This window comes from Rhipicephalus sanguineus, chromosome 7 (genome assembly GCF_013339695.2).
Source record: "Rhipicephalus sanguineus isolate Rsan-2018 chromosome 7, BIME_Rsan_1.4, whole genome shotgun sequence".
Classification (NCBI taxonomy): domain Eukaryota; kingdom Metazoa; phylum Arthropoda; class Arachnida; order Ixodida; family Ixodidae; genus Rhipicephalus; species Rhipicephalus sanguineus.
In genome coordinates, this window is record NC_051182.1 from 117,854,184 (window position 1) to 117,872,402 (window position 18,219).

Genomic DNA, 18,219 nt, shown 5'->3' on the forward strand with positions numbered 1-18,219 from the left:
TTTTACTCACAGTACAACTGGTCGTAGTACCACTTAGTTCGAAGTTGGCTTGTAACTCGAACCAGTTGCTTCCATTGCTGGGACCAGTTAGTTTCCAACTAAAACCAGTTGATCCCAGTTTATACCAGTTTATACCAGTTTGATTCCCAGCTACACATTTTCACCTGGGATATGCGAAACCAACAGCGCGTCGGTCATGTCCGTGTTATGCACTGAAACCGTTGCTGCGGTTTGTCAAAGCTAGCAGTGATGGAAGATGCACACACAGATTCAAGGAGCAACGATAAGCCTGGCCGAGCCATTCACTCCTCTTGCCACGTAACTCTGTGCTGGGAGAGAGAAAAAGGTTCATGGAAGGATGTAGGATGATGCCTTAGATCAGCGTTATGATGGATTGCTTGTCACTGGCACAAAAAGCGCAGAATATTATCGACGCAGCAACCTAACTGGACAATGTTTAGACATATGTCATGCAGAGATTCAGTGCAATGTGTGAAGCAGTGCATGAAGACAACATGAAACATAGAAATGATTCAACAGGACCACCGCTGCACTTGCAACTAATTAACCAGGTTAATATGCATACACACCAGCGTACCATGTGTAACAATGACTTTCACTTATACGAAGTTACAACCTCTTCGTTGATCTTCCAAAAAAAAAAAGAAACTTCACAATCGCTGAGTGCAGCTAACGCTTGGCTGACACAATCCTCTTTTCGTTTATTTACATGAAAATTATTTACATGGAAAGCTTTGATGATTTCTTTGGTCAGCTGATGTCATTTGAAAGTACCTATGTTTCAGTGAAAAGCAGCATGCAACCACATTTCAAGCAATGCCCTTTAATGTATGAATAAAACATTGTTTGTTAGTGATGTCTTGTGTTCCGAAAGTCATCTGTGAATGCACCAGCCAGTTAGGCCGACGTACATCTTTCCACATGACAGTGGCAAACGGTACACAATTGCAGTTCGGCACTCTACAAACCTAGAAGCATGTTTAGTCGCACACCATGACAGAGTTCGTGGCCGATATTTTGTTATCCAGCCTGGCACACACCTTCCTGCGTTTTTTTTGGCACAGAAAAAAAACACACACTTCTTCACACGTTAAAATGAACTGTCACCAACTTGCCCAACTTTCAAAATCGCAAAAATTGCACCACGACCCATACTGTCAGTGTGGCACAACACAAGCGGGGCCAAGGACCCCAAATAAAGTGCTTTGCAACTGGTTCAGCAGTGATGGTTGAGAGAAAAAGAGCCCAAAGTTTGTTGGCTAAGTGGTCCACGCTGGGCAGATTATATGATAATACCTCTGGTGTATGGCAATGATATAGACATCTTGAGCTGAAGCTTTCCACAGTTGACAGCATAGTGCCGGAACACATAACCTCGCAAGTGGTTGAAGGAAAAATTTTAAGAGGTGTGTAACACACATTTGCTGTAATACCTTGGATTGCTTAGCACAAGGGAATAGTTTCTAAAAATGATCGACAAGGCACGAAGGGCACAACACGAGGAAGAAAACGCACAGAGACAGTGCTGATTACAATTAAATACTGTAGTGTTCTGTCCTTCGTGCTCTGTTTATCATTTTTAGCTATGCACCAACTTGCCCAAGCATACATTTTAGGGAAAAGCTTCCACTGGCTGAAGCTGTCCAAGTGGGAATTTCAGCTAAGTTTGTCTTAGACGAGCTTACGGTTCAAACAAGAAATGGGAAGAACGAGCTTGGCAAGGTTTGGCATGAGATCTTTAGACGAATGACAAAACATAGGTCGCTTGCCCATGGAACGCTGTCTCACTCTCTTCGTGCTCTAGTGGCAGGAGCCGGTGACACTGGCGTGATAATCGAAAGCGTCAAAGTGCCATCTGGCCAATGCAAGGTAACTGTCGCAATTCGCTGTACTTAGAGTTAGGTGACATTAATGAATCCCAAAGGGTCGAAATTTCCGAAGCCCACCACTACGGCGTGCCCCATAATCGTGTCGTGATTTTGTCATGTAAAATTCCAGCAATTAATGTGTTGCAATTTCGGCTGCTCTTACGAATGACACTGTGCACACGGCACCGTGTGAATGCGACACCTACTGCACCAAACTTGTGTCGCAGCATTTGAGCGGACAAGGCATGCGAAAAAGCTTATTTCGGTGTCGAGCCAATGTAGACACCAGCGGTGACAGTCTGGTGACTGCTGGTGAAGCTCCGCATTGCAGTTGCAAACAGGAGGTTTTGAGTCGGATATTGGAAAAAGCACTGTTGTGAAGGGCCCCTAGACAACTCCGAATTCAAAGATGAGAGAAGTTGTTTCTTTCTCGCATTGACTACCCATCCTGCATGTGCTATCTCCTCCTCAACACTTATTTCTTAGAACACACGGGTGGTGTCAGCACTGAGCATTGAGCCTACCAGGGTTTCATGTTTTTCGGCTATACGCTGTTATCTCTGCATGCGTAGTCGAAGACGCACTAAATGAAGTGGAATCGATTGATTGTGCCCGATAGTCATGCCAGGCAAGGCAGAACTGGTGCGCAACTGCACGGCAAAGTGTGGGAGGAGACAATTCACAACCAATATCCCCTTGTACATGTCTCCCTTTAAACCGGAGTCTGCAAATACGGCTTCATAATCATATCATGGTTTTGGCACGTGGAAACCCAGAATTAAAATTTTGCTTTTTCATGTGATAGCTACGCTTGTAGCAATCCTGATGACTGCAGTTTGAATGAAACCTTCGTGCTCGTTGCATGTGGGGTGTTCCTTGCTAAACGTCCACGCATTGTCCGAACGCAGCTGAAATAATCTGTCACCTGACCACTTACGGTCCATAGTACAGTTGAATGCTTCACCCTAAATTGCTCTGTACTTAATTTCTTTTCCATTGCCTGATTAGATTTCCTCGAATATTAAATCACTTGATGTAGGAGGCCCGTGTGCTTAGATTGGGGAGCATGTTAAAGAACCCCTGGTCGTCGCAATTTCTGTAGCCCTGTACTACAGTGTTTCTCATAATCATATCATGGTTTTGGGACCTAAAACACCAACAATTCTATTATTAATTCGCTTGATAATGTGTTCACTGTTTCTCTATTCGCACTTGCTTACTTGTGCTACCTCCTTTTTTTGGCGCTTGTATCAGCTTGCTATTTGAATTCTGTTATCATTATCACATGTTTTTACATTTTTTGTTGTTTATAGCTGTTTATCATGCTTATATATTGGCCCTTCTGCTTGGGCCACTTGGCCTGCAGTATTTCTGCAAATAAATAAATAAATGAACAAGCAGTTTGACCTTGAATAAAAAAGTATCAGCACTAGCAGACACAGACGAGAATGACACCACGGGATTAGCACTCACTTCTAACTTTTCGTCCATGTCTGCTAGTGCCATAGGTCGAAAAAATAAATTCAGCTCACTCAGACTCACTCAAGAAATATATTTTTCGCTTAGGACTCACTTGGACTCAGGCTCACCAAAATTTCGCTGAAGTGGCCCCACATGGACTCAGACTCGCGAAACTTTACCTCACTCGGACTCTGTCTCGCCAATACTTTCCTCGAACGGACTCACTCGGACTCAGACTCGCCAATATTTTCGCCAACCGGACTCACTCAGATTCGCCAAAATTTTCCTCAAGCGGACTCACTTGGACCCGAACTCACGGCTCAATCTGAGTCTGAGTGAGTCCGAGTGAGTTGACTCATAAGTGAGTTTGCCGACCTACGGATAGCGCTACAATACCTTTAGATGCATATAACCAACTAGCCTAAAGAGCAGCTCTGACGTTGATTTCATATCTTGTTCCACCAGGCCAGCAATGGACGAGAACAGAGTGCTCAGTCAGATGACGAATACAATGACGAGGACGGCGGGCAGCATCCGCGCTCGGAGGCTCGTAGAAGCCCGTCGGCGTCGAACGACGTCAACGGATCGGAGGCCATCAACTGGGCTCAGCTGGGGTTCCGACCCGAATGCGACATCGTCGAGAAAGACGCCCTCTCCGCGATACGGCGTGCCACTACGACCCGGTGCAAACAGGAGTTGGCAAATGTGACCTGCCTCGTTCGGCGAGGAATGCTGTACCCGAGTGAGCTGCCGCGGTTTTGCGAGACTTCGCCAGGTAAGATTGTCAAGGCTGGAGTGATTGTACTGTCGAAGCTGTTGGTACGTGTTTGCAAAACAGTTGTACAGTGCCTTTTTGAAAATTGAAAGCTCGCTGCTGTTTAACTTCACTTGAGTTGAAGTGATTATAAATAGGTAGCTGGTTGTAGGAAATCATGTTGGCATGGCTGCTGATTGTGTTATTTTGTTCTTAGCAGCCCTTAAGCCTTTCGTTACTGCTGATGAGTATTAACTGTCACTAGAATCAGTGCTCATATAATATGGAGAAAAGTACTTTGCAGCGTTACCGATGTCAAGAATATTCGTTAGCTTTCTTCTAGTTCCATTTTCCAACACTAGATGCACGCACTTGTCAATGTTAAGCGTCAAAGGAATGTGTACAGTAATTCATTAGAGCTACTGTACAGGTATTGCGTGTAGTCTCTGTTTTGTTATCGCTTGCCTGAAGGCTTCCATTGGAAACGTGACATTGGAAATCTTGTGAACTGCCATTTTTGCTTGAAACCCTGCTGAAAGATTTCTTAAATGGGGGTAGTTTAAGCGAAAAATGTTCCGCCTTTGACACATCAGCTTTTCCTTTAGTGTCATAAAGATGGAAGTTGCAGTGATTGGTGTCACGAGTAGAGTCATTATTGGTGTCATGGTTACAGACCAGACAAGTTCATTTCATGTAGCAAGGGTGAATTTCGGGATCAAAAAAGCTGAAGCCTTGGTACCGGCGCAAACGTTCAGTCAGTTTCAAGTTAACTGGTGTTCTGGTAAGGGAAGTCTGCTGGTTAGTGATACTCATCGTAGAGATTATCAAAATTTAGGAAGTTTATGTAATAAGTACATTACGAATGCTATTGTAAGCTTACTTAAGTGTGTTAGGTGCAAGCCAAGGAAGGGAGGCAGAATGGATTATACAAGCTGAGGCTTGTCTTGCAAAACAAAGGCAATAAAAAGGTACAACTGCATAATAGACATATTGCAACGAAGACACCTTCCTGCTGCAATTTCAGAATTGCAGATGACAAAGTGCCAGTATGGTTCAGGTAACTTAATTAATTGCTAAGAAAGGTGAATTACTGTATTCTTTGTTCAAGATTCTCATCTAACATGTAATGAAATTTTGATATAATAGTATCCTCTTCGTGAAATTCCACTCTAGGCATCACATTTTTGCTTGAGCAGAATCGCGCCTTTCAGAGGGTCACTCTTAGAACTTGCATTTTTCAGTTTGTGAGACTTTATTGCTGAAAGCATAGAACGTTGTTTATCTGAACACGTGTTAAAGGTGTATTGATGCCAATTTTTGAAGCTGAGTTTACTCCGTTGTACATATCTCCTGTGTACAGAGACTGTGTACTGAGCAAGTTTTGAAGCTCAGTAAATGCTGATAAGATATTTTATCTTGACATTAAAGTCAATTTTCGCGTGGTACACCCACTGACCTCGACACTAGCGGAACGTCGGGCTACAGTGCCAATTTTGGTGACTTCATGTGCCAGTATGGCTAGTTGTGAGGATGTCAGGTACCAGAGTATACAAAATGGCCGCTTATGCCTCACCAAAAACATTCAAAATGGCTGCTTGTGCATCACCAACGGAGCCACGCAGTGGAGCGGCCGTGGAAACTTCACGGTATTTTGTGCGGGCACGTGACCGAGAAGCTCAGTACTGTGTCATGATGTCGGGGTATCATAGGAACCGAAACTAGCTTTTAAGAACATGTGGTAATTATTTTTTAGGGTGAACTCATGCTTACCAGTATGTTTTGTAGGCTCTTGAGGACTTGGTCTTTCACTTGGCACAAAGAACAACTGAAAATTTTCGTGTCAGTACCCCTTTAATGAAAACTTTGGTTGAAATCAAATCTAAAGTCCTCTCTAGTGGCACCCCCATGACCTGCTGTGCGCCTTCGGGACATTAAACTCCACAATTTATATTTTAAAAATCTTTTAGCAGCTGTTCCTGCATACAAATTGTAGTTTCCAGCACAGTTGTTAGTGCTTGTGTAAGTTCTACGGCGTACATGGTTATTCGTGTTTTGCGTGGAATCAGATTATGAGCATTGATAGCATTCCAGAAGCTTCTCTACATAAAGGCGTATCTTGCATTGGCAGAGAACTTTGCAACATCTGTTAGCTGATGGAAAACAGTGGCTGCAAAAACGTAACCACTTATGTGTGCCAATGTTCTGCGCTAAACCTTGCAAAAAGAAAAAGACAAATTTCTAAGCCTAACCCGGAGAATTCACTGGACGAATGTTCCTCGGTCAGGACGTGTCGTCGGCGCGCATCTGGGCTGCTTCCGCGACGACCGCAAGTCGCGCATCTTCGAGCGACTGGCCTCGCGGACGCGCTCCAACTCTCGGCGTCACTGTGTTGGCCTGTGTCCTCCGCCTCGGCTTCGCCTGGGCCGGCCTTCAGTATGGCACCGAGTGCTTCTGCGGCAAGGAGGGGCCCGCAGCGAACCTCACGCTCCCGTCGCGCTACTGCGACATGGTGTGCCCGGCCGACGACCGCGAGCTGTGCGGTGGTTACCTTGCCATGGACGTCTTCTCGACGGGGTTGCCCTGTGAGCGTTGACGACGTTGAAGCGATGCATGTGCGGAGAGCTGCTTCTTCTCGGGCCTGCCTAACCCTCTCCTTTGAAAAACTGTCGTTGCCTCGGATGCACTGCTCACTGTCTTCCTCGGGCGTCCCTCCCGGGGCCTCCTGTTGCTCTTGACGAGGTAGATGATGCTTGCGGCTCCTAATCTGCTTGCAGTTTAGTGCTAATTGCCTCAAACTCATTTCTTCCTCGTTAACTGCGTCTTCTTTCCATGCTTCCTTCTTTATGTATGCTTGTGATTGTCCTTCAGAGTCTCTCGTACCTTTCTTGTGCGGGTGGATGGAAACTGCAGCTTGTAATCTGCTGTTGTTTAGTACTAAGACAGCTAGTGCAAGTAGGCAAGGCACACTAGGATGACACTGGTGCTGAACTTCTAACTGGTGTTCTAACCTAATACTAGTTTTAGTATTGGTGGCTGCCGCAACCTCTCTGTAACTTCTTTTCCAACCCCAGCCTTGTTCTGGCGTCTGGTAAAGGGTGATTGACGTCTCCATTGTATTAGTTATGTCAATTGCAAAAACTGGTCTTTTGTGAAGTTTGATTAAGCATAATGGTCAGGGGCACAGCAGATAACTAAATTTTTTTCATCACACACACCGTACCAAAACATGGAAGTCCAGCACTAGCACCATCTTTCTGTGCCTTTCTTCTGTGTCCCATGCACTTGAGAATGTTCATAGTGAACCACTGTTTCATCTAAACATGCTGACGTTCATAGTGAACCACTGTTTCCTCTAAACATGCTGATGTTCACTGCAACCGGTAACTTTCCTTTAAACTGCCTTGTCTCGTCCTGGATCTTCTCAACCTCGCTTCATTCTCTCCACGATGGCTTTGACTTGCTGCAGCGTTTCCTTCTGGGTGCTGTCTTGTCATCGGTAGTGGCTTTCTGACTCTCCCTCCGAAATCTCTCATGCACTGTCGAGTAGTAGCTTTGAGCTTCGGTGTGGTGGTCTTTCGCGGCTTTAGCCAACACTTCTGTGACCTTAGCCAACTGGGGGCTTGGAGCCAGCAATGCACTTTTGTTGACCAAGTCTCGCCACTCTTTAGTGATGCCTCTGTGAGAACATTTACCGCTCGCAAGACTCGAAGACTCTCGTCTTGTTACACTGCACGCTTCTTGGGCTCATCGCTTTTGTCCGCCTCTCGTGCAGATGCACCCTTACCCAGCACTCGGTACATTTTGGGCGTGTTTGTCTTTCAAGGCTACCTTCTGCTGTTCTTGCTGCTGCTTGATTCTTGTCACGTGTCTGTATGGTCCCACGGTCCTTACGCTTCTTCATGACTACTCCACAGAAGTCGCCGAAGAAAAGCCATGACAGAACCACTTACACGTGTGAGAATGCTTACAACGTACGTATGTACTTGAATCTCTTAACTGTCATCTCTGCGAATATGCAGCTTTACTTAATGGCTTGATAGTAAGTTTCTTGCTAAACAACTTGCTTAGCTTTTGTGACCTAAATACTTTAGTAAAACCCCATTGGCAGTTACTCAGCTATCATTCATTTGTTGACATCATGTTATTTGAAGCAAATTTGTATGTGTATCTCTGAATCAATAATTATTGTGCCTAAGGGCAGACTTTCGAAAAAAGAAAACATGCATTTTTTTTGTCAACCTGATAGTGGTACAACAACTTTAGACCAAACGTAGAGTGGCATTGGGCATTGCCTAGCTTGTGTGAGGACACTCGGTGCAGCTTAGACAGAGATGTCTTGAATTTCTTCACAGCAACCGGGGGAGGCATGGAGCGCTATGACAGTGCCGGGAGCTCGGTTTAGCGGCGGCCAGAAATACACGTGTTGAAAGCTTGAAATAAGGGAGAGGTGACGGCGGCTTGTTGTTGGGATCGTTGTCTCGTTACAGAGGGATACCATCACGAGTTGACGTACGATAGCTAGAAAACAGGTTCGAGGAAGTGCAGGGAAAACTTCGCAGTATTGTCCTAAGAGAGCGCCTGTCTGTCGAGGTGATGGCCACGGGTACTTGATCCCTGGCAGATGGGAGCGGCAGAAGCTAGCTGCAGCCGTGCTTATGCCTCGTTATGGCAACTCTGTAACATGGTCCGTACCACTTGGTGATATCGTCTGATTTATTGATTATCGTAACACGGCAGCTCTAATCACGTGACATCTTATCGCGACAGCTCCATTAAGGGGACTACGCTATGCATTGACAACTGACAGGCAAAGCATCTGCTCATACATATCAGCACACATTACAGACATCAGCAGAATTTTGCTACAAGCACCTCACAATGTCAGTTATTTCGAATGTTGAGTGTTTAAAGCATGTGTTAGGTGGGTCCCCGCTCTGCCAAGCAGCAGTCTCTGCATTCTAACGACTAATTTATGGCCTCTCTGCATATTACAGTGTCCTGCTTATGGGAACTTAATTTCATCACAGGATGATTTTGTTATAAGGAAGTGTAAAGAAGGGGGTGTCCCTCAGTGCACTTAGACAGGCAAGTTTAACAGGGAGGCAACACACGTCAACACTGAACTTTCAGCCATATACCTGCTTGACTGTGGCCCGAAGGTCACGGGATTGAATCCCGGCCATAGTGACCGCATTTTCAATAGAGGTGAAAGTGCCAGAGGCCCTTGTACTTGGATTTAGTAGTTGCACGTTAAAGAACCCCAGGTGGTCGAAACTTCCAGAGCCCTCCACTACGGCGTGCCTCATAATCATGTCATGATTTTTGGATGTAAGACCTCTAGAGTTATTATTATATATTAGCTATATACCACATTTACATGCATAATTGCCCCTTTTCTTTTGCAAAGCGGAAGCAGAGTTCGTGGGAGGGCTAATTACGTGGGGTAAATTTTCCTGAGAGCAGCGTAGGGGTTTGATATAAAAATCAATTGGCTGGAAAGCAATGTTTTCAGGCCAGTATGCTCATGAACTCTTATGAAATATTACTTTTAGGCTGCATCCATGAATTTTTATAGTAAGAGCAGTGGTTGAACACAAGTAGGAAGCGCTGAAGCTCTTTATTTGCAAGCTCTAGCTGAACCTGCGATAACTTCCAGTAGAGTTCAAGGCTGTGATGATCACTCCAGATAATAATATCTGGGGTTTAACGTCCCAAAACCACGATATGATTATGAGAGACGCCGTAGTGGAGGGCTCCGGAAATTTCGGCCACCTGGGGTTCTTTAACGTGCACCTAAATCTAAGTACACGGGCCTCAAACATTTTCGCCTCCATCGAAAATGCAGCTGCCGCGGCCGGGATTCGATCGCGCGACCTTCGGGTCAGCGGTCGAGCGCCATAACCACTAGACCACCGTGGCGGTGCAATCACTCCAGACGGAGAAAACGAAGTTCTGGTGGCCAAGGTACGGGCACGAGCATTGTGCAAGCGAATACAGTGTCTTAACGCGTCACCTTTTCTGTGCAGATTTTCATTCATCCTTTCAAATTGTAGGGTGTTCATCGCGACCCGAAACCATGAAGACCCACCGATGAGTCGTAACGTAGGTCTACTGTAGTAAAGTTTTCCAACTTTGGAAAAAGTCACCTGCAGGATTAGTCCAGGGCAAGCACACATCATTACTTATAAGTTTAAAGAGCCCAAAGAAAGATACAGACAGGACGAACAACAGCGCTAACACTCACTTAACGATTATGATATATATCTTGAGAAAGATGAAAACATTTCACTGTGTACACATGGAAGTACAGCCAAACCTTGATATAAAGAATTATTCTTTGTAATGAAGTGTATGAAGAATAGCCTTGCCTTTGTACAGCGTACTGAATATAGATTAATAACGAATTTTTGAATATAAAAAACTTATTTTCATGCCAGATACGACTTTGTTATGATTAGGTTCGGCTGTTATAACGAACCAACTCATTCAATGACGCGTTTTGTCAAGATGCGTCAACACTGTCGCAAAATAATCGGCATTTCCTCCTGCTGCTATCGCCTCTAACCCGCCCTGATTTCTATAAAATGTGTTTCTTGTTCTGGAGCTCACCTTGCGGCGAGTGTGCGCTTAATGTCGATGCATGACAACGTGCCGACGTAGCCGTCAACCTCTTCTCTCTTCAGCTGTCTCACTTCAGCGATGCAAGCATCTAACACCGCTTCGTTTCGGTGCCACTTCTAACACCTGTGCTTACCGCTTTGTATTATTTCATGTACTAATAGCATTGTTTTGCATTTCATGATGGTCTCAATTTGCAGTGTTGTGTGTTATGTGATCGTCTGAGATTGGAGTGTTTTTGTGTTCCTTACAAGTGAGTCAGCTAGGCCATATTATGTGTTCTTTCTTTCTTTTTTTTAAGGAGTACTGAGACAATTTTGTTGAAAGCTGTAGAAGCTTTACTTGCATTTTTCTTGCGTGTGAACGGATGGCACTTAGAATACTTATTTATTTATTTATTTACTTATTTATGCAACACCCTGCCTTCGTTGTCGTCTTCTGTGCACATTATGTAATGCAATATGATGAATACCAAAATAAGCAATAAGAGAACAAAACAAGAAGTAAACAAGTAAACAACTACAGCGTAGCAAAAAAAAAAGAGATCAAGCAAATTAAATAAAATTTAAGAAAATATTAAACAAATGCATAATTTTCCTTATTCATTCTAAAGCCACTGGCAAGTTGTCTACCAATTGGTATTACAGAAGGCAGTGTTTTTATACGAAACAACTCAAAGCAAAAAAAAAAGTTGCTTGTACAGTGAAGTCGTACAAATAAAGCGCCTAATTAATGTGACATTACCTAATGCAGCATAAAACTTACGGCTATTGTTAATTGTGACAGCCAGAAAACATTTGATTGATTGATGCAGAGATTACTACATCGCAACACATGCAGCTCAATCCTGGATAATTCGCGGAAGGTTTTTGTTCATAAAGGCTCATTATCGCTGGCTGTCCTCGTTAGTTAAAGGGTCCCTGCAACGTTTATCACCTGCCTTCTGCAGCGCTGGAGTGTGCGTCGCGTTGAATACTGAGATGAACGCAGAAAGAATTATCAAAATTGGTGCATGAGAATGGAAGTTATTAGTCTTGAAACATCGAAATCCCAGCAGACGACGAGAAAAAAGTTCTCTTTCGCATTTCAGTGTGCCACTGACGTTAATGGCAAGTTCCAATCACCACGCACCTCTTAGGGAGACATACCGGAAATCTCGCCTCAAAGTGACCACTGTGCAGTGCACCTATCGTCGTTTTGCAGTTGTTTTAAAAATTTCATATTTAAAAACATAAATTCTTTTGTGTCTGAGGAAGTATAAAAAGTGCTTTTATAATTTTTATGCACAATAATGTGGCCTGGCTGGGACCATGTGAATATTGCGTGCAACTTGTTGTGGCGAGCCAATCAAAACGGCCGGCCGTTGTTGTCACTGCCACAGGATGAAGCATCACTTCCGATCACAAAAATAGCCGTCGTGTGTCGCTGTCGTTCCAAATCAAAGTTGTTTCTCCGTTTAAATAAAATTATAACAGCTTTGTTTTCGGCGTTGCCACTTGCACAACAATATCGGTACATTCCACTGTTCCAGAAGTGAAGAAAGCGCTTAATTTTTGTCACGGGCCCCTTTAACGATATGCCCACCATCAGGATTGCGTGAAATCTTTTGAAAGAACAATTCTAGCTAGCTCAAGCGCCTTTTATGTGAATACAGACTTTTGTAGGAACTGGTGTTAAATTTTTTTTTTTACAGTGCTGTGATGCTTGTGAGCACTCTTTCTAAGGCTTGGAGGTCTTTGACCTTCATTTGATGGTAACAATTAAAAAGCGAAAATGTTGTGTCAGTACTTCTTTAAGTCATGTTTCAGTTTGTGTGAAAGCAGTGTCTGTGTACTATGGGGGACAAGAGTGCCCAGAGCCAGGGGCGTAGCCAAGGGGGGGGTTGGGGGGGTCCAAACCCCCCCCCGAAATTTTTCAGTTTTGCTTGCGTATATAGGCACGCACACATACAAACGCACGCACGAACATACATAAAGTATGGTTGAACCACCCCCGAAAAAAATTTCTGGCTACGCCCCTGCCCAGAGCGCATATTAGCAAAAAAGCCGAATTCTCTCTTAGCCTGGGAATGTAGTCTCTAAATTAATACTTTAAGCTTGTACTATAGTACTTTTCGGGGTCAACACATGTACCTATTAAATTTGAAGTTCACTCGTTAACAGAGAGAAATTTTGCACTAGCTGTGAAGTCGGGATCCTGAGACTTTCACCCTTGGGGCAACAACATGCAGTTTCCGTCAACTAGTCAGATGTAACCATTGTGGCTTCAGTGCTCAAGTACCCCTGAAGGCCTTTTATGTGAGTGTAAAGCCACATTTTCATGCTTAGAAGCTTGTGCCTAAATTTAAGGTTGGAGGGAAAGCATGAGGGATACGCAAGAATCTCGCCTTCAATGCAACTACACCACATCGTACTGAATTGTCACTGTGAGGCCACTTCCGAAAGCAAAGTTCTTGCTGCCAAGAGGTATATATATATATATATATATATATATATATATATATATATATATATATATATGAGCATCTGTAAAGAGTTATGAGTGTCGTCAGAGTCAGAAACGGAGCACTGTTTTCACTTTTCCATCGCAATCCGCAGATTTCGTTGCACTGATTGTCATGGAAGTTAAGCGATTGCTTCAATGTCCAGCTTCGCATTCACTAAACTGATGCTAACCTGCTAATCCGTTACATTAGCATCAGTTTTGAAGACCTTACCGCACCTAGTGTTAGCTTTAGGGGGATGGCTAGCACACTGCGAGTCACAGCGCTGGCCCAGTCTCGTGATTACATTCCGCTACCCCTCGCAGCTGTCGGCGAAGTCACGAAACGCGAGATCCTGTGGCCGCTGGCCCCGGCGACCTCCAAGACGCTGAAGCCTGCGCGCATCGCCTTCCTTCTCTGCGTCAACGGCCGCGCGGTGCGCCAGGTGCTGCGTCTGTTGCAGTTCCTCTACCACGAGCGTCACGTCTTCTACATTCACGTTGACGCCGTGAGTACCTGTCCTCATCTTCCATGCAGGCTTCTGATGAAAAAAGCCTGCTTCACCGCCGCCGTGGGTCGGCCCGCTGTTGCACTGTCTCCAGGATCGGCCCACGGAAAAATACGTGGAACTCCAGTCAAGTTCCCTTCAGGCGCGAATTGATGGACTGTCTATAAACGAGTCAAATTTACTTTTGCTCCAAGATACTTCATATTCCATTTCGAGAAAGACAACATGGTAATATATTGATTTCTGCAGTTTTCTGTAATTGATTGTGATTAGAATGGTACTGCAGAGCTATTTATTCTGAAGACACTGATGTTTTATTTTCATATAAAAATAATCAAATTGCAAGACTGAAACTTGAAATACGATCGCGGGACTTAAACAGGGACTTTGGAATCACCAACTCGCCCAGTCAGCCATTTTAGCAAGACTGAAATACGTGGGCAGGTTGTTAACAGTTATATCCATTCTGAGCAAACAAATATCTATAGTAGTGTAATGGTTCAAAACACAACAAAGGACAAGACAGGACACCAAAAAGTGCGAACTTTCAACTGAGTTTTATTGTGAAACGTAGCAAGATATATACAGGCAATGTTTACAGTGACCAATGAAAAACAGAAAAAGCAGAAACAAATATCATAGTTTTGGCGTGGCTTCGGAACCACGGCACATCAGACGACTCATCAACCATGGTAGTGTCTTCAGCAAAGTGATACTGTGCAGTAATATACAGCACACTGAAGATAAACGAGCACTTATTGTTCATTTTGGAAGCGTGTACAAAAGTGCACTTCATGTTTCAAAGTGATTGAAGTAGCACACGGTGCAAGACGTGCCTCTGTAGTTGATGCGTACAATTGTACACGTCGCCACTGACGTGGACATAGAGCTTTGCTGTAGTAATCAACTGGCCCAACGTTGTTCACAGCGGCAAGACCACCTGTACCGGTCCCTGTTACCGCTGGAGTCGCGATATAGCAATGTTTATCTGGCGCGGGACCGACTGGCCACCATCTGGGGTGGCTCGAGTCTGCTTGAGATGCTTTTGCGGGGCATGGCCTACCTCCTGCGCCAGCACCCTGGTTGGGACTACTTCGTGAACCTGAGCGAGACCGACTACCCCGTCAAGTGAGTCGCTGCTGTGTGGCGGTCACTGCTATTCTCCTTACACCTGAAAAACCATCTAGGGTTGTACTACTGATTACTTTCTTTTTTTCATATTTTTCGCTAGAGAATGGTGCGTTGTGAATGTGAGAATTTAATATTTAGAGCACAGCTCTTAGGCGCCCATTCCTGCGTTGAGCGGCGTCGCCGTTGGTGTTGGTGGCGTAACCGATCCAGCGAATGAGGACGAAAGAGAGCGAACGCGGAGTCTGTCGATATCACGAGCCACTGGCCTCTAACCTCGCTTTCCTCCACTGTCACGCACGCTGGCCCCTTGCTGGCCCTTGGTTCGTGACGCCTGCAATGCACAGAGTGGTGGGCGTAGCACTTGAGTGCTGGCACTTTGTGTGGCAATATGTAACGAATGTTACATAGCCGAAACTTCGAACACAGTTGGCGTTGCCCAAACACGAAGCTGTGCTCAGAGTTTGCATTAGGCAGTATCGTAATTGTCGATGAACTTTTTTTTTTAAGATATGACAGTCAGATCCTAAAGGTGGCATCTTGTTGTAATGGGAGAAAGTATCCGCCTCCCCCCATTTCTTGCCATAAAGAAAACACTTTCATCGACTGAAACAAGTTGAAGATGTGACGTGATGTCGCAGGCTCGCCTGATGAAGCTGTTTCCTGGATTTTTGGGAGAATTAGCAGTATACTTGAAATCCACTTGAAAGGGGTTCTGACACAAAGATCTTCAGTTGTAGATTTTTTTTTTTTGCATCAAATGAAAGACCCAGTCCTCAAGAGCCTAGAAAATGTACTGGTAAGCGTGATTGCACTTTAAAAATTATTACAACATGTTTTTAAAAGCTAGTTTCGGTTCCTACTGTGCCCTGACGTCACGACATAGTATAAGCTTCTCGTCACGTGCTCGCACAAAATATTGTGACGTTTCCACGGCTGCTTCATGGCATTGCTCCATTGTTGACGCACAGGCGGCCATATTGAATGTTTTTTGGGACTTGCAGCAGCCTACTCTGAATGCTCCGTTGCAGAAGTTTGTTCCGAGCGTCTTTCTCATTGGCACAGATCTCGCGAGGAACTGGAAATGTTCCTGGCAGCCAACATGGGCTCCAATTTCGTCAAGTCCCACGGCCAGGATACGCAGAGGTCAGTACTGTTTCATAAGATGCATTGGATTCCTGTGAGATCGGCGCAGTTGTGGTGCACGCCTTTGAAGTGTCCGGAATATTCAGTGCACGGGCTTTTTGGTACAACGTGTTGGCGAATTGCGGAGCACAATAAAGTCACTGTCACAGAAGAAGCAAGAGAGCAGATGAGTACGTGCTTATCCTGTCATCTCTTCTGTCCCTGTGACATTATTATGCGCTGCAATTAACTGCCATAGGAGATGTTACCCCGGAGGACTTCTGGACTAATTTTGACTGTTCGGTATTCTTCAACTTGCACCTAGAATATCAGAATTTAAACAAATTTTAACCATCACCAAAATGCAGCCATGCTAGCTAGGCATCAGATTCACAGTTTTGTACTGAAGAGATACGAATGTAAGCGGCTGAAAGCAAGAGCAGGCTGAGAGGTTAAAAAAAAAAAGAGATTATTGAATTTCATGGAGTTTTCATGGAATGTATCACAAGTGGATAAAGTTTTCTTTTCCTTTTGTGATCGCAACATTGCTGCTTGTATAATATAGTGGTAGCACTAAAGTTTGTATTATGTAGCACTGTACATCTTATGCTAATTTGCAACCGTCTGCTTCAGCATGCCTCATGGTCTCTGTGTTGTGTCTGAATGTTGAGTGCAATCAATTGATCAGACAATCAATCAATCAATCAGTCAGTCAGTCAGTCAGTCAGTCAGTCAGTCAGTCATGTCCACTAGAAACTTCTGCACTGACGCTCTGAACAAAGACACAGGGAACAGACCAGATTGCCCATCAGCCAGACATTCTTAATCAACCAGTCAATCGATCAATCAATCAATCAGTCATTGATGCTCCCTCCCTCTCCTCCATGTGTCTTGTTGAAACCTTTCTTGTATCATATTTGAACTTTTGACGTGCTGCTTACGCAGCACGTAAAAAGTTCAGCCGACTAGTCTGCAAGGAAGTTTGGCTGTATCATATCTCATCACCTTTATGAGCTGGTTTTATCGGAAAGTGCATCATTCTGTGTTCGTGGTCCTTAACAGCTGCACAGAATTCATCACTCTTGTGTTATTGTCATTTCCATGACACAGATTCATCGGGAAGCAGGCGCTGGAGCGCACATTCCACGAGTGCGGAGGGCGCATGTGGCGCCTGGGGCCACGCACGCTGCCGTGGGGACTGCGGCTCGACGGGGGCAGTGACTGGGTCGCCCTGCACCGCGACTTCTGCTCCTATGTGGCGCTGCCCGAACATGAGGACCCCCTGTTGCAGGGGCTGAAGGCGCTGTTCCGGCACACTCTCTTACCAGCCGAGGTGAGGACGGTTGTTCCATTTTATGACGGAGGAAGAAGGGAAGCCTAGGAGAAGTCTCCTGTCAGGCTCTTGCCGTGTTGGAAAGAGTGCAACAGATGCTGCACATTCTTTTCATGAAGGAGCACTGGGTACAGTGACCACCTTCCTTCTATAGAAGTGTCGGACATGCTGGAAAGGGGGGGTGATGAGACATTTACTAACACTGAAACCTCACTGTAACAAAGTCACATCTGCCACGAAAATAACTCCGTTATATCCAAAAGTTCATTATAAATGCCTTTGTAACACTGTATCTATGACAAGGCTATTCTTCATTTACTTCGTTATAACCTATAATTCGTTATACAGTAGAACCCCGCTGTTACGTTCCTCACTGCTGCGTTTTCCCGGCTGTTACGTCGTTTTCCGCCGGTCCGGCATAGCTCCCATAGGATACAATGTATTGGGAACCCGCTGCTACGTCGTAACTGTCGGACCGTTCCCGTATGATACGTCGCGAAGTGCGCCCGGAGCCGACCGAATGACTACCAAAGAGAGCGGCCATGCGCATTTTCACGCAGCTTGGCCTCGTTTGACCGTAATATTAGCCGCATGAGAGGCGCAAGCAACAGAATCTTTCAATTGATGCAAACAAAAGCATGGCCTTCAAGATTCAAATGGCAAAGATGGCGTCTATGACGTAACTGCTCGCGAAGCAAGGCCTTCGAGATTGGTATTTACTATTGACAAAAGCATAGCCTCTGAGATTTGCAGTGCACAAACATGGCGTGTACAGTGATTCCACTCCTGCGCCAACTGCGCCAAAGTGCGCCAAATTGTATTTACTGCGCCATCCTGATAATATCGACGAAATTTGCGCCAAACTGCGCCAAAGTCTCGGGTTTGGAGGCGTCTATCACCGGCAATCGCACCGCCGGCGCG

General features: G+C 45.0%; 1 protein-coding gene across 2 annotated transcripts in view; it reads left to right on the forward strand.

The window, feature by feature from the left end:
* Positions 1-18,219, forward strand: part of LOC119399786 (xylosyltransferase oxt-like) — a 44,084-nt gene that overhangs the window by 886 nt on the left and 24,979 nt on the right. The window contains exons 1-6 of one of the 2 annotated variants that reach the window (XM_049417844.1): positions 3,985-4,125; positions 6,389-6,686; positions 13,531-13,712; positions 14,641-14,840; positions 15,906-15,986; positions 17,076-17,298. In XM_049417844.1, coding sequence (XP_049273801.1) covers positions 6,611-6,686; positions 13,531-13,712; positions 14,641-14,840; positions 15,906-15,986; positions 17,076-17,298 — 762 coding nt within the window. In that variant the 5' untranslated portion in view covers positions 3,985-4,125; positions 6,389-6,610. Of the gene's footprint in view, positions 1-3,815; positions 4,126-6,388; positions 6,687-13,530; positions 13,713-14,640; positions 14,841-15,905; positions 15,987-17,075; positions 17,299-18,219 lie in introns of those variants that run through there. The other variant, XM_049417843.1, reaches the window with a different exon arrangement.